Source organism: Marmota marmota, unplaced genomic scaffold (assembly GCF_001458135.2).
Source record: "Marmota marmota marmota unplaced genomic scaffold, marMar, whole genome shotgun sequence".
In the NCBI taxonomy this organism is placed as follows: Eukaryota; Metazoa; Chordata; class Mammalia; order Rodentia; family Sciuridae; genus Marmota; species Marmota marmota.
Genome location: NW_025999853.1, coordinates 17461251 through 17485882, shown reverse-complemented (window position 1 = coordinate 17485882; position 24632 = coordinate 17461251). Strand labels below are relative to the sequence as shown.

Here is a 24632-nt window from a genome sequence, read left to right as displayed (position 1 = left end):
ATTTAATAAAAATCACAGAGGCTCAGCTCAATACTACATTTTTGCTTTTGGAGTTCTATGAAATTCCATCTTTCTTATGATCTAGTGTATCCTTATAATCATCCTTATACTATTATGTGAACTAATTTGTTGGGTCCAAATCTGGACCTAACCCTTATCTGGTAGTTATTTAACTATTTAATTTAATGAACCACCTAATCAGAGCCATTATCACTGTTTCAGAGCCAGGGAAAAGTTTATTTCTAGAAAAATAATCTGTAAAAGAAGTTGCTATGATGTTGCTACAGGCTGGATGTGTCCCCCAAAGGTCCATGCACTATTGGAAGGTGTGAAACCTTTAAGAGGCAGGACCTAGTTGGAAGACTTCCAATCATATTGGGGACATGCTCTTGAAGGGAATATTGGAATCCTGTTCACTTCTCTCTCTTTGCCTCCCAGACACCACGAGATTAGTAGCTTCTTCTCACCCTTATTATCCTGCCTTGTCACATGCCAGAAAGCAAAAGGGTCTACCCACTACGGACTGAAACCTCTGAAACCATGAGCCAAAATAAATCATTTTCCTTTATAAGTTTCTTTAAGGTATTTGTTACAGTAACAGAAAACTGACACAGATGTGTTTCATGGTGCCACAATTTCTAGAACAGGAAATCTTAATTATAATACTCCACCCCATCTCCAACCTCAATTGACTAGACCAGCAATTGACACTTGACCCAGAGGAAGCAAGTCTATTGGCCAGAGACCTGTGCTGACTTGACAAGAAAAGATGAGAAAGATGTTTCAAATTCTTCTCTTGGGATTTGGGAAATGAGATACCAGACCAATTTTCTATGCAAAGCTCAAGTGAAAGGCATGCAGAATCATGTCAGATGGCCATTTGGAATCCTGGGCTACTGAGTAAGCAGTGGTGTGAAGGATGGACACAGAAAAGCAGAACAAGAATTCACTAGTCCTTGAGAGTGTCAGACAGAGAAAAGAGCTACCTCTATCTCTGACACTATTCTATGTCCTATTCTCTGGAGACCAAACTAACTATATAGGAATTCTCATTCCTGGATCACTTTGAAATCTTACAATAAATTCTCCTTTCAATTTAAACTGATTTGAGGAAGTTTATAATACTTGAAAACAATAAGTTATTAAAACATGGTCCAAGCCAGGTACAGTGGCGCACATCTATAAGCCCAGCAGCTCGGGAAGTTGAGACAGGAGGATCACAAGTTCAAAGCTAGCCTCAGCAACGTCGAGGTGCTAAGCAATTCAGTGAGACCCTGTCTCTAAATAAAAATACAAGAATGGCCTTGGGATGTGACTCAGTGGTCAAGTGCCTCTGAGTTCAATCCCTGGTACCAAAACAAAAGTAAAAACATGGTCCAAGGATGACAGATGACATTCATCATTTGGATATAAGGTATCCCTCAAAAGCTCCCGTGTTAATGCAGGAGATTAAATGATTAGCTTGTGAGAGGTGTAGCCTAATCAGTGGATTAATTCATTTGATGGATTAATAATCTGAATGGACTAACTGGGAGGAAGGAGGTCACTAGAGGGCATGTGCCTAGCACCTCTTCCTCTCTCTCTGTTTCCTGGCTACCATGAGGTGAACAACTTTCCTCTGTCACACCCAACTGTCATGATGTTCTGCCTCACCTCAAGCCCAGAGGAATGAAGTTGGCTGACCATGGACTGTACCTCTGAAACTATGAGCTCAAAATAAATTTTTCCTCCTATAAGTTGTAATGTCAGGTATTTTAGTCACAGTGACAAAAAGCTGACTTACAAAATGCTTCAACACTTTCCATTTCCTTTTCTTCTTAGTTCTTAGATGAGTAGTCTGTAGTTCCTGTTTCTATTTCCTTACTTCCCAGTTATTCATGAAGAGTTATAGGGATAACCTCTCCAAACTAAACTAGGTTATAATCTAACTATCCCATTCAGTGGGCATTTCTTGGCCCTTATTTGACTTGACATCTTTTCACCATTCACATGTATCTAACACTCAACTCTACTTGTCTCCTGAATGCTGGAACCACAGAACATCTCCACTGATATGTAAGACCTCTAATTCATTTTTCCCAAGCCTGTTCTTCCCAAACCTTGAGATTTTTCATAAGATCATGTACTCCTCCTTCTCTTCCTCAACCATTCGATCATGTATTCAACTATACAAATTATTCCCAAGTCAAGAAGTACTATCAATCTTACTGGAGTGAGATGGTATCTTAGGGTGGTTTTGATTTGCATTTCTCTGACTGCTAGAGATGGTGAGCATTTTTTCATGTAGTTGTTGATTGATTGTATGTCCCCCTCTGAGAAGTGTCTGTTCAGGTCCTTGGCCCATTTGTTGATTGGGTTATTTGTTATCTTATTGTCTAATTTTTTGAGTTCTTTGTATACTCTAGATATTAGGGCTCTATCTGAAGTGTGAGGAGTAAATATTTGTTCCCAGGATGTAGGCTCCCTATTTACCTCTCTTATTGTTTCTTTTGCTGAGAAAAAACTTTTTAGTTTGAGTAAGTCCCATTTGTTGATTCTAGTTATTAACTTTTGTGCTATGGGTGTCCTATTGAGGAATTTGGAGCCCGACCCCACAGTATGTACATCGTAGCCAACTTTTTCTTCTATCAGACGGCGTGTCTCTGATTTGATATCAAGCTCCTTGATCCATTTTGAATTAACTTTTGTGCAAGGCGAGAGAAAGGGGTTCAGTTTCATTTTGTTGCATATGGATTTCCAGTTTTCCCAGCACCATTTGTTGAAGATGCTATCCTTCCTCCATTGCATGCTTTTAGCCCCTTTATCAAATATAAGATAATTGTAGTTTTGTGGATTGGTTTCTGTGTCCTCTATTCTGTACCATTGGTCCACCCGTCTGTTTTGGTACCAGTACCATGCTGTTTTTGTTACTATTGCTCTGTAGTATAGTTTGAAGTCTGGTATCGCTATACCGCCTGATTCACACTTCCTGCTTAGCATTGTTTTTGCTATTCTGGGTCTTTTATTTTTCCATATGAATTTCATGATTGCTTTCTCTATTTCTACAAGAAATGCCGTTGGGATTTTGATTGGCANGTAACTAAGAACAGAGTAGGGACGAAGAGCATGAGAACAAGATTAACATTAAACTGGGATGAGAGGTGGGAGGGAAAGGGAGAGAGAAGGGAAATTGCATGGAAATGGAAGGAGACCCTCAGGGTTATACAAAATTTCATATAAGAGGAAGTGAGGGGAAAGGGGAAAATAATACAAGGGGGAGAAATGAATGACAGTAGAGGGGGTAGAAAGAGAAGAGGGGAGGGGAGGGGAGGGGGGATAGTAGAGGATAGGAAAGGCAGCAGAATACAACAGACACTAGTATGGCAATATGTAAATCAATGGATATGTAACTGATGTGATTCTGCAATTTGTATACGGGGTAAAAATGGGAGTTCATAACCCACTTGAATCAAAGTGTGAAATATGATATATCAAGAACTATGTAATGTTTTGAACAACCAACAATAAAAAATTTAAAAAAATAAAAAATAAATAAAATAAAATAAAATAAACCTCTAAAAAAAAAAAAAGAAGTACTATCAATTCTCTCTTAAGATTTTCTAAAAATCAATCTATTTTCTATCCCCACCCAAAGTCAATGCCTGAACTCAAGCTTTCGTTATCCTTTAGACCAACAGCCAAAGATCCAAAAATTCTGACTTTTTTTTTGGCAGGTGGGGGGTGTAGTTTAGTGGTCGAGTGCTTACCAAATATGTGTAAAGCCTTGGGTTTGGTTTGAACCTCAGAACTATCAAAAAAAAATTTTTAAGAATATTTTTTTAGTATTCCAAATGATTTTAATATGCAGCAATTTTAGAAACTATCATAACTTTCTAGCTGGTCTTTCCCTTAATCAGTCATTGTCTCTACACAACCACAAAGTAGTCACATATATTATGGAATCACCAAGCATCAAGCACTATGGTGAACCCTAGACATACTAAAGTATGAAATAAAATTGCCAACCTAATGGAGCCCAGAGTCTAGATGGGGAGAAGCCAATTAAACAAATTACAAAATAAATGTGACAAATTTTCAAAAGATATGTAGTATAATGGCTATTGTACAGTGTTTGTTAAATGCTGGACATGAAGGTCAGTGTTTTACAAACATTATTTCATTTAATCCTTCATACCACTGTGAAGTAGATACTATCAACAACTTAAAGATAACAAAACTAAGTTTCAGAAAGCTTGAGATTTTTCACAAGATTTTACCCTCATTAAGTGGAGAAGCCCAGAGCCTATGTGTCTAACTTATTTACAAGGTTACTCTCTAACTTAGTATGGGGTGCTTTGGGAGAAGGAAAAAAAAAGCAACCAAGTAACTCCTAGTGAGATTGGGGCAAAGGACAAGTAGCTGATAGACAGCACTCCCCATCACCTTGGTGCTAACAACTGGGGATGGGGATCACATTTTCCAACACAAGCAATCTCCCGCTGGACAGCTCTCTTCCTACCTTTTTGGCCACTTTTGGTCAGTAGAAAAGATAACTGGAGGAAAGGGTGTGAGAAAAAAGGAAACCTGAAATCTATAAAAGGGGAAAGACACCACCACTCCCTTGAGCACCAGCTCTGGACCCCCTTCCCTCCAGAGGTCTGGGTGTGTATGTTTCTGTCTCTCTCTTCCCCACCCTTCCTCCCTCCCTCTGTCTCCCTTCTATTTCTTAAATAAAATTTACTTTTTGCTCTTGCCTCAGCATTTCTCGGGCATTTAATCTTCAAGGTGGGGGGAACAAGGACTTGGTCCTGATTTTCAAGACTAGTTTTACTAGTGTCCTTTGAACTGAAATATGACAACTGAGAATAGAGATAAGTTTTCAGAAACACAGTAAGAGATGGCAAGGTCAGGGCATGTATGGAGGTATGTGGATGCCCGAAGTGGTATGAAGAAACCAGAACATTAATTAAGAGCCTTGTGTTTCAAGATTAAAAAAAAAAAAGTCTGGACATGTCCTATGGACACTAAAGAATCACTAACAGATTTTAGGTAGAAGAATGACTCAACTGATTTGGAGGTTTTGTTTGTGTTTTGTTGTTTTGCTTGTTTGATTTGGTGAAGAACGTGGGCATCAACTAATTTATTTCTGATAAAGATTAACTGGGACAAATATTTTTGGAAGATTTTCCTAATTATAAATTTGATCGTTTAAAAACTTTCTGTGGCTCTTTACTGTCATACTTCAAAACTCTTCACCTTTTCAACTTCATCTATTGTCACTATCCCCATCCATATGCAGAAATACCCACAGTGCCCATATTCTAAGCAAGGCTACATCTCTTGCATTTGCCGCATTCTATCTTAAAAAAGGCTTTCTCTCTCTTGCTTTTCCTTGCCTGAGTCATTCTCAATCTTTGGAAAGCCTTTAGCAATCTCCATTCCCTGCTTTCCCCTATGGCAACCCATCTCCACCAGAGTCACTTTTTCTTTTGTGCTCCCAACCCTTCCTCTGCATGTCTATTACAGTGTTTATCACATGGCTTTATTATTTAAATATTCATCTCTTCCATTAACACTAAAGATTTTTTTTTCAATTCTCAAGTTTTTTTTAAGCCCTGCACAATAGTTAGCAAAGAATAAATGTTCAACCATAGGTTAAATGAATATCTATGCCTAAACTGAGTCCTTATCTACTGAAGGGGTGGGGGATATTAAAAAAAAAAAAGGGCTAGGGTCGTGGCTCAGTGGCGGAAGGCTTGCCTTCCACATGTGAGGCACTAAGTTCGATCCTCAGCATCACATAAAAATAAATAAACAAATTTTTTAAAATAAAAGAATGTCAGCCTATAATTCCAGCAGCTCAAGAGGCTGAGGCAGGAGGATCATAAGTTCAAAGCCAGCCTCAGCAATATAGAGGTGCTAAGCAACTCAGCGAGACCCTGTCTCTAAATAAAATATAAGAAAGGACTGGGGATGTGGCTCAGGAGTTAAGTACCCCTGGATTCAATCCCTGGTACCAAAAAAAGAAAAAAGAAAAAAAGAAGATCAATCTATTTTCTAATTGCTATAATATAGCACCTAAACTTGGTTAATTTTTTTTTTTTTTAAGAGTGAGGGTAGTTTGGCTTGTGGGTCCAGCAGTCTAAGATAAAGGTGTTGGCATCTGATGAGGGAAGCGTGCCAAGTATGGAAGAATAGCAGAAAGGGATGAAGATGCCTGAAGAAGAGGGGTCACATGGCAAGACAGACCAGTAGGAAATGTCAAGCTCATTTTATAGCCACAGACCTAATCCTGTCTCAAAAGAACTGATGTCCCTATATCTTAATCACCTCCCAAGGATCTGATCTTCCAATATCACCACATTGATAATCAAATTTCAACATGAGTTTTGATGGAGACAGATCATATCTAAACACAAGCACAGTGATTTAAAATAATGTGTTCCTTGAAGACGTATCGAATATCTAAGTATAATAACAACAAAACACCAACACAAAGAACAGCTGATACTTATAGAGAACTTACTCTGCATCAGATACTCTTGTGTTTTACATGTATTAATTCATTTTGTCTTCACAACCACCCATAACTATTTTTTGAGATACAAAAAAGTCAAGTCACTTGCCCAAATCACATAGCTAGTAAAGAGTGAAGATGCCAACCAGGGGCTCATCTTCAGAGTTCATATTCTCCCCACCCTCACTGCCATAGTCTTGCTATATTGCCCCACTATGTGGCCCAGGACCACTCCAAAGTCCTGAGTTCATATTCTTAACCACTGAGTTATATTGTCTATTTAGCTCAAGCAAAGGCACTGGAATTAGAGGACAGAACATAATGGGGCCCTATTTCTTATATCTTAATATCTTCTTTAATCTTAATAAACAAAAACAAAAACTACACAAAAAATAATTCCACTTAGCTGCTACTTTTTAAAATTCACTTCAACAAGTTAGTAATAATTTCATCAAACTTGAATGTGCAGCTAATCTAGGGAGCCTTTCTTGGCGTCTTGTTTAAACCAAGATCCTATCAATGTGTACTTTGAAGGTTCCCTTGCTCTTCCTTCCTAGTATTCAGCCAACTATGTACTGGTATAGTTAATGATTCTTTGAATAATTCCTCTCTCCTCCCCTGGACACTAAATTTCACAAGGGTTCATGTATGTTTTACTCATTATTGCATCTACAGCACATTATTGTAGGCCCATAATAAATGTCAATATTCCTAAGGGGAAAAAATCCTTTCAATACTCATTCAACAAATATCATCAAATTCGTACTATGAGCCAAGTATATTCACAGTGTAATAGAAACTTATTGATTTCCTCTGCTTATAGAATAAAGTTTAAGCAAAGCAAAACTTCTTTTTCCCTTTTCTCAAAAAAGAAAAGTTTAAAATTCAGCTGGAACTATCTGCTAGAACAAACAAGAAGCAAAAACACCCCAGCTCTTAGACTATGATACCATTCCCCAGTAAAAGTAACCAAGTCTCCTCAGAGATATAGCTAATTGCCAGAAGCTATCCATGAGCCATCCGTGAACTGTACATGAAATAAAATAACGTGGAAGCCAAAAGGCAGGAAAGTCTGGTATTGGGAACTCCCAGCAGCAACCCTGCTGACCTGAGAATACCCAATTCAAGTGACTTCCTACCTAGCTCTGTCACAAGTTCAGCACTGCATCAAGCTGAAGCCCTACAGCCTCTCCCAGATGGGTGTGGCTTGCCAAAATGCCAATGAACCTGTTTACTGCAAGACCCCTGCTGGAGAGGCAAACACGGAACCAAGGCTCCTCCCACTGAAACCTTATCCCTGCCTTTGATGTACTCCCCCTTAAAGACTCTGGGCCATTTTTCAGTTGTCCAGTTCCAGCTCCTATCAGGACTGGAAGACCTATCAGGCACTCCACTTTATCTAATTTCTGGCTCTGTCTCAATCTCTTACTATCTATTTCAGACTTTTCATTTCCCAGGCAGCTCACACCTCCTGAGCCGGAACTTACCCTGGTGGGATGCTGGCCACCCCAAAATAGCTAATTAAAGAACTAGGAACAGGTAAGTCCAGGATAAGCTTAGGATCCTTATTATGCCAGAAAGTAAAGACATGCTCGAAAAACTTGTGAGGACGTATCAGAAGGCACAGATGCCACCCTTTAGGGTCTCCTACTGTTCAAATTTGGGACAATCTGAGTACCAAAATAATTAAGCACAGTGATGAGTTATAACCCATTTAAAAAAGGAAATTCATGAGTTCATATCAGAAAGAAGGAAAAAAATACAGGGGAGAGGAAGGGAGGAAAGGAGAGAGAGAAAAGAAGAGAGGAGAAATATAAAACCAGTTGGTAAAAGTGGAAAAGTGCTACAGTAGAAAAATCACCATTTTGTAGCCATTGGCTAGACTATATCACACAAGAATCAACAATAGGTATTAAATCTAGGGAAATTTTTTAATAAGAAGCAGTAGATGGTCTTAAAGTATCTCACCACAAACTACCTATTAGTTGCAAAGGAAAAGGAGAAAAAAACAATAATTATATAGTAAGGAAATTCAGCTACCCCTTAACCAGGTAATCAAAATCAACATTACCTGGGGCTGGGTATGTAGGTTAGTGGTACAGCACCATTTGGCCCTGAGTTCAATCCCCAACACAGAAAAGAGTAATAATAATAATAAAATAATAATAATAATAATAATATCACCTGTGAGGGACAGAAAGACATCATGGGTCTCTGGATGCCATAAATTGAGAATACAGTATCCCTAAAAGTATTCTTGGCAAGTTAAAAAAAAAAAAAAAAAAAGCAGGAAGGTGCTATGTTTGAATCTGTCCCCCAAATGACTATGTCAGAAACTTTATCCCTAATGCAACAATATTAGAAAGTAGGGCCTAACTAAGTCATGAGGGGTCTGCCCTCATGAATAGATTAATATTGTGATTTCAAGGATGGTTATTTATCAAGAGAGTGGTTACAAAAGCAAGTTTGGTCCCTCTCTCACTCTCACTCTCACACTCTCTTGCCCTTCCACTTTCTGCCATGGGATAACACAGCATGAAGACCCTCACCAAATGTGGGGCCCTCAATCCTGGACTTTTCAGCCTCCAAAACTATAAGAAATAAACTTCCTTATAAATTACCCTCTGCAATATTCTGTTACAGCAACACAACAGGCTAAGATTGAGACAAAATGTATTCTCCAAAAAGCATAGAAATGTTCCAGATAAAAGGGGCCAAAGAAACATAACAACTAAATATACTATATACTAAATATCAACAAAATATAATAGCTAACTCTTAACTGGTTCCTGTATTACAGGGGATAAATGCTACAAAGGACATTATCAAATAAGCTACAAAATTGGAATTATGAAGGCACACAAAGTGGCACACACCTATAATCCCTGAAATTCATGAGGAGGCTTTAGTGGGAGAATAACAAATTCAAGACCAGTCTCAACAACTTAATGAGACCCTGTCTCAAAAAAAAAAAAAAAAAAAAGCGGCTAGGGAATGTAGTTAGTGGTAGAGCACCTCTAGGTTTACTTCTCCATAACACACACACACACACACACACACACACACACCACACACCACACACCATATGAAATTATGGATAGTGACTTGAATCACTGTATCAATTTATGACATTAACAACCAGACTGCAGTTATATAAGAAAATATTTCTATTCTTCATTGAAGTACTCAAAAGTGAAGGGCCATGACTGATTCTCAAATGGTTCAAAAAAATACACCACATATACACGGGGAGAGTGAGAGAAGGGAGTGTACAAATAAAAATGTAAATAGGGTAAAATGTTAACAATAGGCTGGGACTGGTGGTGCAAGCCTGTAATCCCAGCGGCTGGGGAGGCTGAGACAGGAGGATTCTGAGTTCAAAGCCAGCCTCAGCAAAAGGAAGACACTAAGCAACTCAGTGAGACCCTATCTCTAAATAAAATACAAAATAGGGCTGGGGATGTGGTTCGGTGGTCAAGTGCCCCTGGTCAATCCCGGGTACCAAAAAAAAAAAAAAAAAGTTGGTTAAAGGAAACAACATTTTTATTTCATTTCCTTTTTAAAAAAACATGACAACTAGCAATATTAATTTACATGACTCATGTTTGCATTGGATACAGCTGAACTAGGCAGTCAAGCAACTCCACAATGTTAGGTTTCACAATCTGCAAATTTGTGTCTCAATTTCTTTCTGCTTTAAATACACCTCTATCTCTAAAAAGCACTTGATTTAAAGCTACTTAAGGGTACAGAATGTGTGCTGCTATAGCCCCAGTATCTAATACATAACCAGTTTATAAATATTTCTAACAGGTATGATGCTAATGAAGGAAGAGCAGGAGGAATGAACACATTTCCAGTTCTGAATCTTTTTTACACCATAATTCCTTGCTGCAATGCAATGTTTATCTTCCCCTCTCAATCACATACATTCTTTAAAACCCCACCTCAAGCCAATATCCCCCAAGGTCACACACAAGTTCATTCTGACTTTTCCTTCTTGGTACTACTACAGCCTTCATTGTCTCTATTATTTACTTTAGCACAACATAAGTTGAGGCACAAGTTAGGTCTTATATTTATCCTCTATCCTTCACAGTAACTAGCACAGTGCTAACAACATCAGTGGAGCAGTGGTGGACAAGGGAAAGGAAGATGCTAGGAAAAGGAAAATTAATTTGGAGTTGGAAAATATGGCTCCATTCTCTAGCAGCCTTTGACATCTACTACGTTGTCTTAGGTAAATCACCTAATTTCATTCAGTTTCTATTTCCTCATTTTTAAAATCAGAAAGACAAACCTAATGTCCATAAAAGAAGTCCTTCCACTTCTACAACTATGGAATAATTAAATTAGTTCTTCAATCCCAAGCACCACCAAAAAAAAAAAAAAAAATCCATTCTTTCTTTAGCAGAATTTTTACATTTCCCAACAAAAGGAAATCTAACGCACTACCATTAAATCACAGTAAATTCTTGAAGAAATGGCAGTGAAGCTTATAAACTGCCTATGGTACAAATGCTGACCATCTTTTTGGCCATTAAGAACTTTAAATTCAGGTTATTCTTCATAGCGCTATTAAGAAAATATTGAATATATACACATTGAAGCTATCTCATTATCATGATCGTTATTTTCCCAGATGTTTTGAACTCTCAGAGTGACATCTTTTTTTAACTTAGCTAATGAAAGAGAAGGAGAAGACAGAGGAAGAAGAGGAGGAAGAAAAGCACAAACCAAATTTTTGTAAAGTACCCTGGGGACCTTATTGGTAACACTCAAATACTCTGAGTTATAATCAATTATAAATACTTTGTCTCTTTCTTCTTTCACAAATGTTATTTAAAGGACATTATTCAGAATATATATATATATATATATATATATATATATATATATATATATATATATAAGTTAAAATAAAAAGGTCATCTTAAAATAGACTGTTAAAGAAATGCAATATTATTTCAAAACATGGAGCCCATTTCAAACTTCTAAATCATCAACTACAGTTTCAATTATACATCCTAATACCTATGCCAAGAAATAACATTATCAGGATAGGATAAAATAAAATGGTGCCATGTCACATAATTTTAAAAATTCAAGTTACACTTGTTAGTAAATACTACCTGCAGAGTTAATATGCATTTTAGACTCTAAATTGTAATAGAAATCACAAGCTTTAAGAATTTATCAAAATGTTCCTATTAAATACTGAGCATTAACACTGACCCATCTAGAAGATAAATTCCTTCAAAGGGACTGTAGGTCCTCTCATAATTTGGTCCCTAGTTACCAGTAGCCTCATCCCCCACCAATCCAAAGCATAATTGCTCAAAGGTTCCCTTTGACTCCATGCCTTTACATTTTCCCTTCCCTCTGTCCAACATGCCCTTCCCTCCTGAGCTGTAGATATGCTCTACTCCCTGAAGCTTTTCCTTATTGCCTCAACACCCTCCCACAAAGAGATCCGTGTAGCACTGCAATTACTTCAAATGTCTACCTCCCCAACCAATCAGGCTGTAAGTTCTAAAGGGAGAAGCTGTATCTTATTAAATGGTTTCCCAGTTCCTAGCATAATACCTGGCATTTACTGAAACCCAATATAAGTACACTGAACAAAAGAAAGTTAACTGTGGGAAACACTTCAAACCTTCCTATTGAAGAACACATACATTTAACATGGTGGTTCTCACAGGATACTTAGTATAAGTCTATAGAAAAATTTGGTTGACACAGGGGAGGAAGGGATTTGAGGAAATGCAATGAGCATCTAGTGAGCAGAAACCAGGGCTGCTGCTAACTGTCCTGCACAGGGCAGGCCTCTACAACAAAGAATTATCTTGTCACAAATGTCAATAATGCCAAGGTTAAGAAACTCAGCAGTCAACTGACTTATTAAAAAATGATGTGACATCACATCTCAGCAAAACTATAATAAATTCCTATTTTGCCATTTCTATTGAAACTTCTTTAAGGGTTGATATATACACACCAACACTAAAAATCATCTTTATATAACCTCAGTGCTCAACAACATGAAGCTAAGAGTCCTAGAAAGCATCCCGTTTTTTGGTTTTTTTAAATTTTTTTAGTGATTGACGGATCTTTATTTTATTCATTTATTTATACACGGTGCTGAGAATCAAATCCAGTGCTTCACATTTGCAAGGCAAGTGCTCTACCACTGAGCCACAATCCGAGCCCCAGCATCCCGTATTTCTTGAAAACTAATCTATTAACTACCAGAAGTATTCCCAAATCAGAACAGTTTTATTTATAAACCTTAAAGCAAACCACAGGCAAAGTAATTTTCACTCATAGAAATATGACAGAAACATAATCTGAGGCATGAGGTAATCAGTTCTTCCAGGTCTGATAAAAGAAAAATCTCTTACATACTGAAGTAAGTCATGCACAGATAGATGTCTTTACTGGTTTGTGTGTGTGTGTGTGTGTTTGTTTATTGGTTCTAGGGACTGAGCCCAGTCGTGCTTTACCACTGAACCACATCCCCAGCCCTTTTAATTTTTTATTTTGAGACAGGGTCTCGATAACTTGCATAGGGCCTTGCTAAATTACTGAGACTGGCCTCGAACTTGTGATTCTCCTGCCTCAGCCTCCCCAGTTGCTGGGATTACAGACATGCACCACTGGTGCCTGGCCAGATGTCTTCACTGTTGAACAAAGGAAATGATGGGGAGAGAAAAGGGCATGCCCTTGCTGCTCCAAATCAGTATTTATCAAGACAAAACCACTGCTGAAAATCAAAGTGTTAATACAGAGAGTGAGATATAAAAGTTAACTATTTCTCCCAGAATATATGACCCAGTCTCACATGACTTCAACATTTCAGAAAAGCTGTGCAGAAGCAACACTCCCTTTCTATATAATGAATGACTCAACTCTCTTTGACACATGCCTTGAGTAAATACTACAAATTCACTAATTTCTCTAGCTATTGTACTCCCCCTAGGTAACCAACTAAGGGGGTTGACACCTAGATTTCAATCATTTATACTTTGTTACACTCCATCAGTCTATCAAAGAGGGAAAAGGTATGAAAAAACTTGATTACAGTAACTATTATTTAAAAAGAGATTTTAATCATGTTATTCTAGGGACTGATTCCTAAACAAAACATTTACAGCTTTCTAACGTTCTTATTATCAAGGTTTTTCAGACTTCAAATAAAGAAAGCACTGGCAAAAACTGAAGTGTATACCATTTGATAAAGCTTACAGTGATTTTATTCTTGGATAGCTAAAATAAGGTACTGGAGCTTGGAGGGGAAAACGCATTTTTAATTTTAAAAAAAGTTTCCAACAGTGAGTAATATCTTCCTTCTCAGCTGACTTTGCCAGTAAGTGTCAGTCCCACGATCAGGCCCACGCTAGGCCAGGTCTCACGTTACCCTCCAATGCTGTCCAGAAAAGAAAGAAGGCGAGCTGCATGTGGCAGGTGCGTGTCGCGTCGAGTTGAGGGGCACAGTGGGCGGGGAGGGTGGGAAGGGCCAGGCAAGCCGCCCGCAATCTCCCACGGGGCGTTCTCCAGGCGGGCGGGCGGCTGGCCCGCCAGTCGCTCAGGCACAAACTCTCCATTTTCATTCCCATCCTGGGATTCCGGGAGGGACGCGCCGGCACCACACCCTCGGACTCGCAGTGACAGCCCAGCGCGCGAGCGGGCGTCGGGCCGCGGGGTCTCCGGCCGGCCGCCCGCCGTGCCCCACCCGCCCCGCGACCCGCCCCCGGGCCGGACGAGCAGGCCTAAGCGCTTGCCGGGCTGCGGGGCCTAGAGAAGGAAGGAGCCCGAGCTGAGGAGGTGCGCCCGCGCCACCGCCTGGGCTCCCAGCTCGGCGGCGGCGGCGGCGCCCGCGGCCCCGGGCTCTCCCGCTCACGTGCTGCCGGAAAGACGGTTTCACTCTCTTACCCTCTGCAAAATCCTCCTTAACATGGTTTTAACACCACCCGGCGCCGCCGCGGTGACTCTCCGAACCCTACGCGGGCTACTCACTACTCGGGGGCACTCGGATCGGGAGGGGACAAGGGAGAAGATCGGGGCGAGATGGTGGCTGCGGCCGCTCAGGCTGCCCCGACTTCCCCACAGGCGACGAGAGGGAGCGAGCGCGAGCAAGCCAGCGACGCAAGGTAGCCGGCGAGCGCCCGCCCGCCTGCCGGGCCGCCCCCGTAACTGACAGCTGGGCGGGCCCGCCCGCGGCTACCGAGGGGCGGAGCCGCTGCCACCCCGCCCCTCGGCCTGTCCGTCCGCTAAGGGCGGGGCTGGAAGGGGGCCGGCCTGAGTCTGTGGCCAATCGGAAGCGGCGGGAGCGTGGGCGGCTGCGTGACGGACAGGCAGCAGGACGCTGGCGCCGCGGCTTCTTCCGGCGGGTCAGAGGACGCTAGGGCAGCTGTGCGAACGCCTTGCTCCGTCAGAGGTCCGCGCCCTCCAGTCCACCGCGTCCTTCCAAAGGTCCGCCTGGGATGTCCCTGACCCGGGCTGGAGGAGTATACACACATATGATATCTTCCACTGAGCTTCGGGCAGTTTTGCAAAATTTGTCAGTGAGCCCCTTCCGGTTCCTGCTCCTACTTAGAAGGATCTTTTGGGCTTTCCTCTGCTTTTCCAACCCCTGGTTTCCTTTCCCTGCTCCCTTCCTGCTTCTAATTGCAGGTAAAAAGTCAGCAAAGGATCAGGAAAAGGGATAAAAAGATGCTGTAATTTGAATTGACAAGAGAAATTTGGTCTTGTTCTTTTTGGACCTTCTCTCAGCCTCTTGTAAGGAATTTTAAATCCTATTCTGATGGTAGATATATGAAGTAAGTCGGCCTGTATTTTGCAGATTAAGAAAAAAAAATGAAGTCGCTGCTAAACAGGTGCTAGAAAAAGACTTGGACATGCAATTGACGTTTAGACTCAATGTCATTATTTAAACTTGAAAATCAAAGCTACTGCTTTGTAGCGTTCTGTCAGTATTCACAAATCAAGGGGCCCAATTTTCACCCTGATCAGGGAAAAAAATGTTTTTAATATTGCATAATTAAGGAAGGAGAATGAATGATGGAACTAACATAGGGAGGAGGGGGAGATAAACCTTAAAGTCTACCAGACAATGAATGAAGAGATTATTGGAAAGTACTTTCAGATCCTTTGAAAAGATGCAGAAAACTAGGTATTGTTTTCAAACCAGTTAATGAATGTGAAAGTACTTTGTAAAGTATAAAAGATTATATAATATGTATTTCTATTCTAAACCTGTTTTGTTTTTTACTGTATCCGTGTTCGTGTCTCTTTATAATACATCAGAACAGTCATGCCTACAACTGACACATTATTAATCACTGTTGATAATGTACTTACAAAGCACACACCTTTCTGTCTTTCTAGACACAAGATTTATTTTCAGACAATATGAGAAACAGTCTCAGAGCATAGGGTGTGTGTTGATCAGCTGTAACAAAGTAGGTGAGAAAGACAACTTAAAGGATAAAATATATTTTGACTCATGGTTTTAGTCCAAGGTCCACTGGCTCCATTGCCCTGGACCTGAGGTGAGGCAGACCATCATAGTAGAAGGGCATAGCAAAGGACAAGTTGCTCACCTAGTTACAGCCAGGTAGCAGGGAGAGAGAAAGGGCCCCAGGATAAGAAAAGGGACACACTCCCAAGGACCTACTCTCTTCAACTAGGTCCTACTTCCTGCAGTTTCTATCACCTCATGAGGGTCCATTCATTGATGAGATCAGAGCCCCCTGATCCAATCACTTCCCAACGGTTCAACTCTGAACATTGCTGCATTGGGAAACAAGCCTTCAACCCATGAGCCTTTGGGGGACATTTCCAGATCCAAATCATATCAGGGTTATAAAAGTGACTTTTTTGTTTGGTTTTCAAAACTTAATTTTAAATTGTTTATTATGGACCAGGCATGGTGGAGCACACCTGTAATTCCAGCAGCTTGGGAGGCTGAGCCAAGAGGATCACGAGTTCGACGCCAGCCTCAGCAAAAAGTGAGGCACTAAGCAACTCAGTGAGACCCTGTCTCAAAATAAAAGTACAGAAAGGGCTGGGGATGTGGCTCAGTGGCCAAGTGTCCCTAAATTCAATCCCTGGTACTCCAAAAGAAATAATAATAAACTTGCTTATTAATGGCATATGCCATATCCTTCTTTCTTGGAATTCTCCCCCCCCCCTTGGGTACCAGGGATAAAACTCATGGGCACTCAATGACTGAGCTACATCCCCAGCACGATTTTGTACTTTATTTAGTGACAGGGTCTCACTGTGTTGCTTAGTGCCTCACTTTTTGCTGAGGCTCGCTTTGAACTAGCTGATCCTCCTCTCTCAGCCCCGCAAGCTGCTGGGATTACACGTGTGTGCCACCATACCCAGCTCTCTTGGAATTCTTATGTAGAATTTTTTTACTAATATAATAGACTCTCATCTACTGTTTAGCCAGACAGTTTATTCCAAAATATTTACAGTCCCTTGAAGTTTATGGTAACTCTATCACGAGAGTAATATTCTAGTGATAGAAGAAAATAAGTAATGATTAAAACATAATTGTGTAAGAATACCATTCACTAATTCCACACATAACAACTCTGTTGCTCTATATGACCACTAATTCCCATCTATTCATCTCTCTTACATTAACATTCCCACAACCATCACTCCTTTGACTCCCACCAAGAACTCCAATCTGCTGGCCCCTCTTTCTTACTATCAGTCATTACTCTATCCTACATATTTCCATCAAAATCCAGCTTGAGTCCATAATCCAACTTTACAGTTCCCTCTTAAAAATATGCTTGACATTACCTCTCTCTCTTCCTCCATTGTTTTCATCTAACCTGGTTTAAACTCAACAATCCACCTACTCTAAGCACGAGAGGAGCTGAACATCACTTCAGATGCAGGCATATAATGGAGGTTATTGGGCACATTTTGCATTAATAGTCACAGAACTTCCTTAGCTGGGCACTCGGTGAAAGAGGGGAAGGAAAGGGAATAGAAGGAAGGAAAGGAGGGAGTGACAGAGGGAGGAAAGAAAGGAGAAAGAGAAGGAAGGGAGAAAGACAAATTTTAGACAGTAGTAAAAATAATTAGATAAATCTTCCAAAATGGACTCTTTTTTTCCCTCAGGCTAGTGATTTAAAACACATCTGCCATTTCAGTGACTTTCCTCCCACCAAAAGGTAGGATCTAAGTCTCTGCTTGAAAGTAGGCTGGACTTAGTGACTTGTTTCAAATGAATAAAATGTGGTAGAAGTAATGCCATGACATAACTAAGCTAGCATGAAGCTGTTTATCAAAAATGAATGAAATATTTTATTATGTGATTGTTAGCACAATATGTGTTTAAAGAAGTTTTCTGGTTTCAAAAATCACATGCAATAAATAAATTTAATTAGTTCTTTATTATTTTTTTAAAAAAAAGAATGAGAGGGAGAGTGAGAGGGAGAGAGAGAATTTTAATATTTATTTTTTAGTTTTCGGCAGACACAACATCTTTGTTTGTATGTGGTGCTGAGGATCGAACCTGGGCCGCACGCATGCCAGATGAGTGCGCTACCGCTTGAGCCACATCCCCAGCCCAGTTCTTTATTATTAACGTAAAGAGATGCACACTTTTTTTTTATGTAAGTGGATACAATACCTTTATTTATTTATATGTGGTGCTGAGGATTGAACCCAGTGCCTCATACATGCTAGGCAAGCACTCTACCACTGAGCCTCAACCCCAGCCTGAGATGCACACTTTTGACTTTCTTTTTTATTAATGTTAATTTTTTGATTTGTATAATATCTTCATGTTTTTGAGGCACATGAGGTGTATACGTTGGGTAATGAAAAAATCAATGTGATCAGCATATCACCTTAAATTTTTATTATTTCTTTGTAGTGAGTATATTCAAAATCTTTTACCAAAATCTATCATGAAACATAAGATGCATTATTATTAACTATATTTACCTTACTACACCATATAGTGAACTCATTCTTCCTATCTATCTATAACATGGTACCTATTTGACCAGCCTCTCCCCATCTCTCCTTCCCATTACTCTCCCCAGTTTCTAGTAACTACTATTTTACTCTCAACTTCTCTCAGATGCACTCTTTTAGATTCCACATGAGTGAGATCATGGGATGTTTATCTTTCCTGAGATACACAATCTTTAAGAATATATTTATTTCTTCTTTCCCTTCCTAAATAATTATTAAAGAGATAAGATGATTACTCTACCCAGATTCCCATGTATTTCGCTCCAGTCTTGCTCTAAACAATATAAATAACAAAAGCTGTCTGGGGCCATATTGTCCAATCAAGTAGAAAGTTTGTGTGTCTGCTTCTCCTGTTTCTTTGTCCTGTTATATCATATGTTGTATAGGCAAAGTTCCCAATGTCAAATCAATGGCAGCAGCTTCTATCCACAATATGGCCCTGTAATTTCCCCAGCTGTAGTCAACCACAGGGAGTCTAGCTTGCATAAGACCAGCAACAATATTTATAGAGATATAATAAAGTGAGGACTAAAATGAATACTGCTGGCTGTCCTGGAGCTTCCAGTCATGTAAGGACTACTCAACTTTGAACAGACTGCAGAATGCACACAAAAAGGTGGCAGGTACTTATTTGTTGATTTTAATAATTTTGGCTAAGTAAGGTGGACAACATCCAGGCTTACAACTCCAGAGCCATAATTATCCACCCCCCACTACATTCTCAATGGGTTATCCATCACCCTGTGTTTTCTATCACCCTATTATATATTTGCTGATGATGCCTAAATATCCAGTATAAATCTCTTCTGAATATGAAATCTGAATGTTTAACAGTCTAACAAACTCACTTAGAATCCTATAGTACAGTTTAAAATGTCTAAACCCTAAACTGAACTCATCATCTCACTTTCTGCATACCCTTCCTTTACATCCCATGAGCTCCCAGTCTCCTCTATCAGGGCTTGTCACCACCGTAGCCACACTAGCAATCTCAACATCATTCTTACCTGCTGTCTTTTTTTTTTTTTTTTCTACCCATATCTGATTCATGAGTTAGTCCTGTAAATTCTACCTCACTACACTACTTTTTTGTGTCATTTCATTTTAATGTGGGTTACTAATTTATCTTTTTGTTTTCGATCTTGAATTCTTCCAATTCATTCTCTGCACTAAGGTCACAGTGATATTTCTAAAGCATGAACCTGATCATTGTTAGCCCCCTACTTTAAATTCTTCACCAGTTTCCCATTTTGAAAGAGCATTTACTCAAACTCTATTGTGGCATTCAAGGCCTTCACATGCTCTTGCTCCACCTAGGGCTGCCCCATCTCTTGACATTATATTCTTGGTACTGTACACTCCAGGCATGCTGAACTTTTGCAATTTCCCAGGCCCATCACAGTCTCTCTTAATTCTGAGCCATTATTTATGCTCTTGCCATATTCCTGGAATATTCCCTACACTCATCTATCTAATTCCTATTTATCCCCAATTTTTCACTCTCAAACTAAGCTACATGGTCTAGGTGTGCCTATATTTTGTACTCAAGCTTATTATAGGGAGAAGACCTTGAGTCACAGACTCACATGACAAGTTTGTCCCTAAGGTGCATTATTCAACTACCTTTTCCTCTTGCTCTGAGTGCATACTTTCAAAAGTTTTTTTGTTTGTTTGTTGTTTTTACTGTTATTTTGTTGTTATTGTTGTTGTTCTAATTACTCTTCCAAAAGTTTTTTTTCTAAATCATTCAGGTTTTGATTCCCATGTAGTTTTGTGAAGAGTCCTGTTGATGCAAGTACAACTAACAAGAAAATTTTATTGCCATTGGTGAACAAAATGACAGTTTAGTGTCTCTAAATTTGGAGAATATGAGTTTTCAAGAAAATAATTTACTTTTCATGTGCTGGAAAAATTCAAGTTTTGAGCCTGCAAAGCAAAGATTCAGAACCTGTTCCACAGTGAATTTACCAATTTAAATGAACTTCCTGAGGTCTTTTGACAGCTGATCCGCTGGCCTCCCTAGGTGACATAATTAGAATGATGAGTTGTATAGAATTTAGACTTACAATAGGTTCATCTCCCTTTGTGATTTGCAACTCAGTGGCAGAAGATTCCAGAGGCCATCTAATTCTAATAGTAAATTGCTTAAACCTATGGGTTCAGAAGAATCTGAAGTTTTAAAGTACTAAGTACATCATAGATTGAGGTCAAATAAATTGTCCTTTGTAAAATACTAATCCGAAAATGTCTTAGCAACAGAGCATGGAGATGATGGCTTGATGAAAGAACAGAGATGATGAAGCACTTTAGTTAATATTTATTCTGGTAGAAACAGTTCCCCTCCCCCATCTGTATCTATTTGTACTAAGAAGAATGTTTGGAGAAAAAAACATACTTGATAACTGAGGACAATCATCCCTCATATATGTCATCACTTCTGATACTAAAGAAATTTCCTATCAATATTTGGAAGATAACAAAAATAATACTATACACATTTTTAAAACTTTTTTAGGATGATGTTTATTGAAGACTATTTTGCTAAAAATGGGATTCAAAAACATGGTTTATTGTCAGATTTCGGTTAAAATATAAAATGGACTTTTATTTGACTAAAAATTAAAATAAATAATTTGGGAATAAAATTAAAGAACAACTTTGGGAAAACACAATATCCTTTCCCTCTTCCCCATGCTTCTTTCACCATGTTGTGGAGCATAGTGTTGCCTTAAAAAAAAAGTTCAAATCATTTGAAATCTAGATTAAAATATTGTTCTCTCAAGAAACTGTACTAGTTATGCTGTTATTATATTTTATAAGATGGCAGGAAGAAGTTTGAAGCTAATAATTTAGTTTTGTGATTAAAAAAATGAGCAAAAAATCTTTTAAATCCTCAATATACTGAGATAGCATATAATCAACATAGTGGAGCAATTTTTTTTTCTCTCTCTCTCTCTCTTTTAGTGCTGGAGATTAAACTCAGGGCCATGCTGTGCTAACATGTACTCCACCACTGAGCTGCATCCCACAGCCCCAGAGTAGAGCATTTTTAAATTGAAAAGTTGAGAGAATTGTTAGGTAAATGAATATATTTGTCTCTTCATATCAACAAACTTGCTGAATTGAAAGTACTGGAAATTAAAGTAAAGGGACTTGTTCTCTTTTGTTCTGACTTAGAAAGATAATTAAAGACACTTGGAAAAACCTAATCACTTTAAAAGACATAGACAGCCAGGCAAGTTGGTGCATGCTTGTAATCCCAGTGGTTTGGGAGGCTGAGGCAATAAGGTTGCAAGTTCAAAGCTGACCTCAGCAACAGCAAGACACTGAGCAACTCAGTGAAACCTTGTCTGTAAACAAAACGTGGGCAAGGTGGCTCAGTGGTGAAGTGCCTCTGAGTTCAATCCCCAGCACCAAACAAAATAATAATAATAATAATAATAATAATAATAATAATAATAATAATAATGGAGCAATTGTCATTTAAATGATCTAATGACTTCATCCATCTGCCTTTGGTATGTCCAGGGCCACTATTCTCAGAAAAAAAAAAAAAAGAGACAAGAAAATGCCAACCCAAACAAGGCTATTTAAATAAATGACATCTATAAACTTTCAACAGTGAAAATAACCTGATCCTTCCAGGATGACTTGCAGTAAGAGAGCATGTGTATCTTAAATTAGACACTTGATTACTTGATTTATAAACACTTAACCCTCCAGGGACATTACTAAGTGAGGAATGCAGGGCTGGGGATATAACTCAGTGGTAGAGCATGTGCTGAGCATGTACAAGGCCCTGGGTTCAATCTCTAGTAATAAAATAAAATAAAAAAAAGATAAAAGAATGCAAATAGCAGACTATTGGTTCTTTTGTGACCTGTTTTTGTTTTTTGTTTTGGTGAGGCTGACAAGGGTAATCTGTAATCAGATTTTTTTAAATTAGTTTATTTATTCTAATTAGGTATATATGACAGTAGAATGCATTTTGATTCATTGTACACAAATGGAGAACAACTTAAAAGTTGGTATGCAGACCCTAAACCCGCAAGATAAAACACGTTTCTTTGTAGTCTCTCTGAATTGCCAGGTTTTATAAATACAGTTGGCTCCTTTAAAATTTAAAAAAAAAAAAAAAAAAAAAAAATTGGTTCTACCAAGTCATTTTCAAGCCTGGATAGTAATTTCTGAACCTATTAGGAAACTGGCATTAATAAATGTGCCAATAGCTTAAAGGAAACATGTCTATTTTTGTTTTGTTTCAGTGTATGTCATTTTCATATTTGGGGCATCTTTCTGTTATTTTGATAATTACTAACTACTAAGGTTTGGGACAAATGTAAATCCTCTAAATAAATGTGCTTGCCATTTGTAACTTGCTTACACAAGCAATAGTTAGCCTAGGAAGTCTCTTTTTTTGTTCAACCATTTCTTGAGACCTACATTGGACTGGACAATACAATTTGCTATACTTGTAACATGTTCCATAAGGCAATAAAATAAGGACTATCCTGGCAGATAAAAGTTTATCCATCATGATTTTTATAAAACCTTTCCTGGTGCTGGGGACATAGCTCAGTTGACAGAGTGCTTGCCTTGAATGCACAAGGTCAGGTGTTCAATCCCCAGCACCATAAAAAAAATAAAAAAAAAAAAAAAAGCTTTCCTAAGTAGACCTTTTCAATATTGAGAAATACCACTCTGTTGAATTTTGCAAACATTGTATCTGGTTTTTAAAGTACTTTAAACCATTAAGAATTCATAATGGTTACTTACTTGCACTATATTCCTTGGCATATTGTAATTTTTTATTGGAAAGAGAAAAATAACTAAGTAGAAACTTTGTAGCTAACATTTATTGAATACTCAGTAGCACCTTCTGAGTTTCTTACTTTAGTTATTTAATTTGTTCTTCACAACAATTCTGTGAGATTTGGAGAAATTAAGTAACTTGTCCAAATCAGTAAGATTGAACTGAGATTTGAAACCAAGCAGCCTGACTTCAGAACCCATACAACTAAGCATTTCAAATGTTTACTCGAATATCTATTGTATTAGTTACACTAGAAAATAGGCAATAGTATTTAGAAAAGCTAAGTGTTACATTTACTTATCTTATATTTTTAAAACATTCTCATAATGTTCCATCTCATCAAATTGTGTGGTCTTCATAATTTCCATTTTTAAATGCCTAATAATCCATCAACATTAGGATGTAAAAAAAAATAATAAATCCATAAGATTTTTTTTAATCTTTTTAGTTTTGTTTTTAAATAGTCATTTTTCATGTTTTTGTTCATTGAAGATATATAATAGCCAGGCACGGTGGCGAATGCATATAATCCTAGTGACTCTGGGAGGCTGAGGCAGGAGGATCCTGAGTTCAAAGTCAGCCTCAGCAAGGGTGAGGCACTAAGCAAATTAGTGAGACCCTGTATCTAAATAAAATGCAAAATAGGTCTGGGGATGTGCCTCAGTGTTTGAGTGCCCCTGAGTTCAATCCCTGGTTCCAAAAAAAAAGATATATAATAAAGTACATAAACTGTATACAATATATAATTTTTAAAAACCTAAAAATCATGGTTCTAATAGTACATATGTAGTCAAAGAGCTTATGAATAGGAGAGCTAGAAGAACAAAGGTAGTTCAGGGGACATAATACAAACAAATGTATTTATGGTCACTAAAAAAAATGTTAAAATGTGATTATTAAATTACACACACACACACACACACACACACACAAACCTGGTAATGCTCTATCTGGCAATAAAACAAACTGTTGGGTTGTAACACAGATGATCTGTGCCTCTTTGGGACAAAGGTTATTTGCAGTGCTATTACAAAAGAATTGGTCATAACATTATCTACTTCTACCCTTCTATCTTAAAAATGTTTTGCTAAACATTACTGTCTATCATATTGCATATTTTACATATTGATGTTGTTTACTATCTGCTTCCCCTATTAGAATATAAAGGCAGAGTATTTCCTATCTTTTGTACACTGCAGTATATTCAATGCCTAGAAAACTGGTATATTGTAAGTACTCAAAAATATGTGTGAAATGAGTAAATGGGTTGTAGTTCACTTTGGCTGCAAGAACCAAGCTTCCCCCGCCCCCCCC

General features: G+C 38.5%; 1 protein-coding gene across 1 annotated transcript in view; it reads right to left on the bottom strand.

Moving 5' to 3' along the window:
• Nucleotides 1–14696, bottom strand: part of Eea1 (early endosome antigen 1) — a 138153-nt gene extending 123457 nt beyond the window's left edge. The window contains exon 1 of the mRNA XM_015482943.2: nucleotides 14429–14696. Coding sequence (XP_015338429.1) covers nucleotides 14429–14452 — 24 coding nt within the window. The 5' untranslated portion in view covers nucleotides 14453–14696. The remainder of the gene's footprint in view (nucleotides 1–14428) is intronic.
• Nucleotides 14697–24632: the final 9936 nt, after the last annotated feature.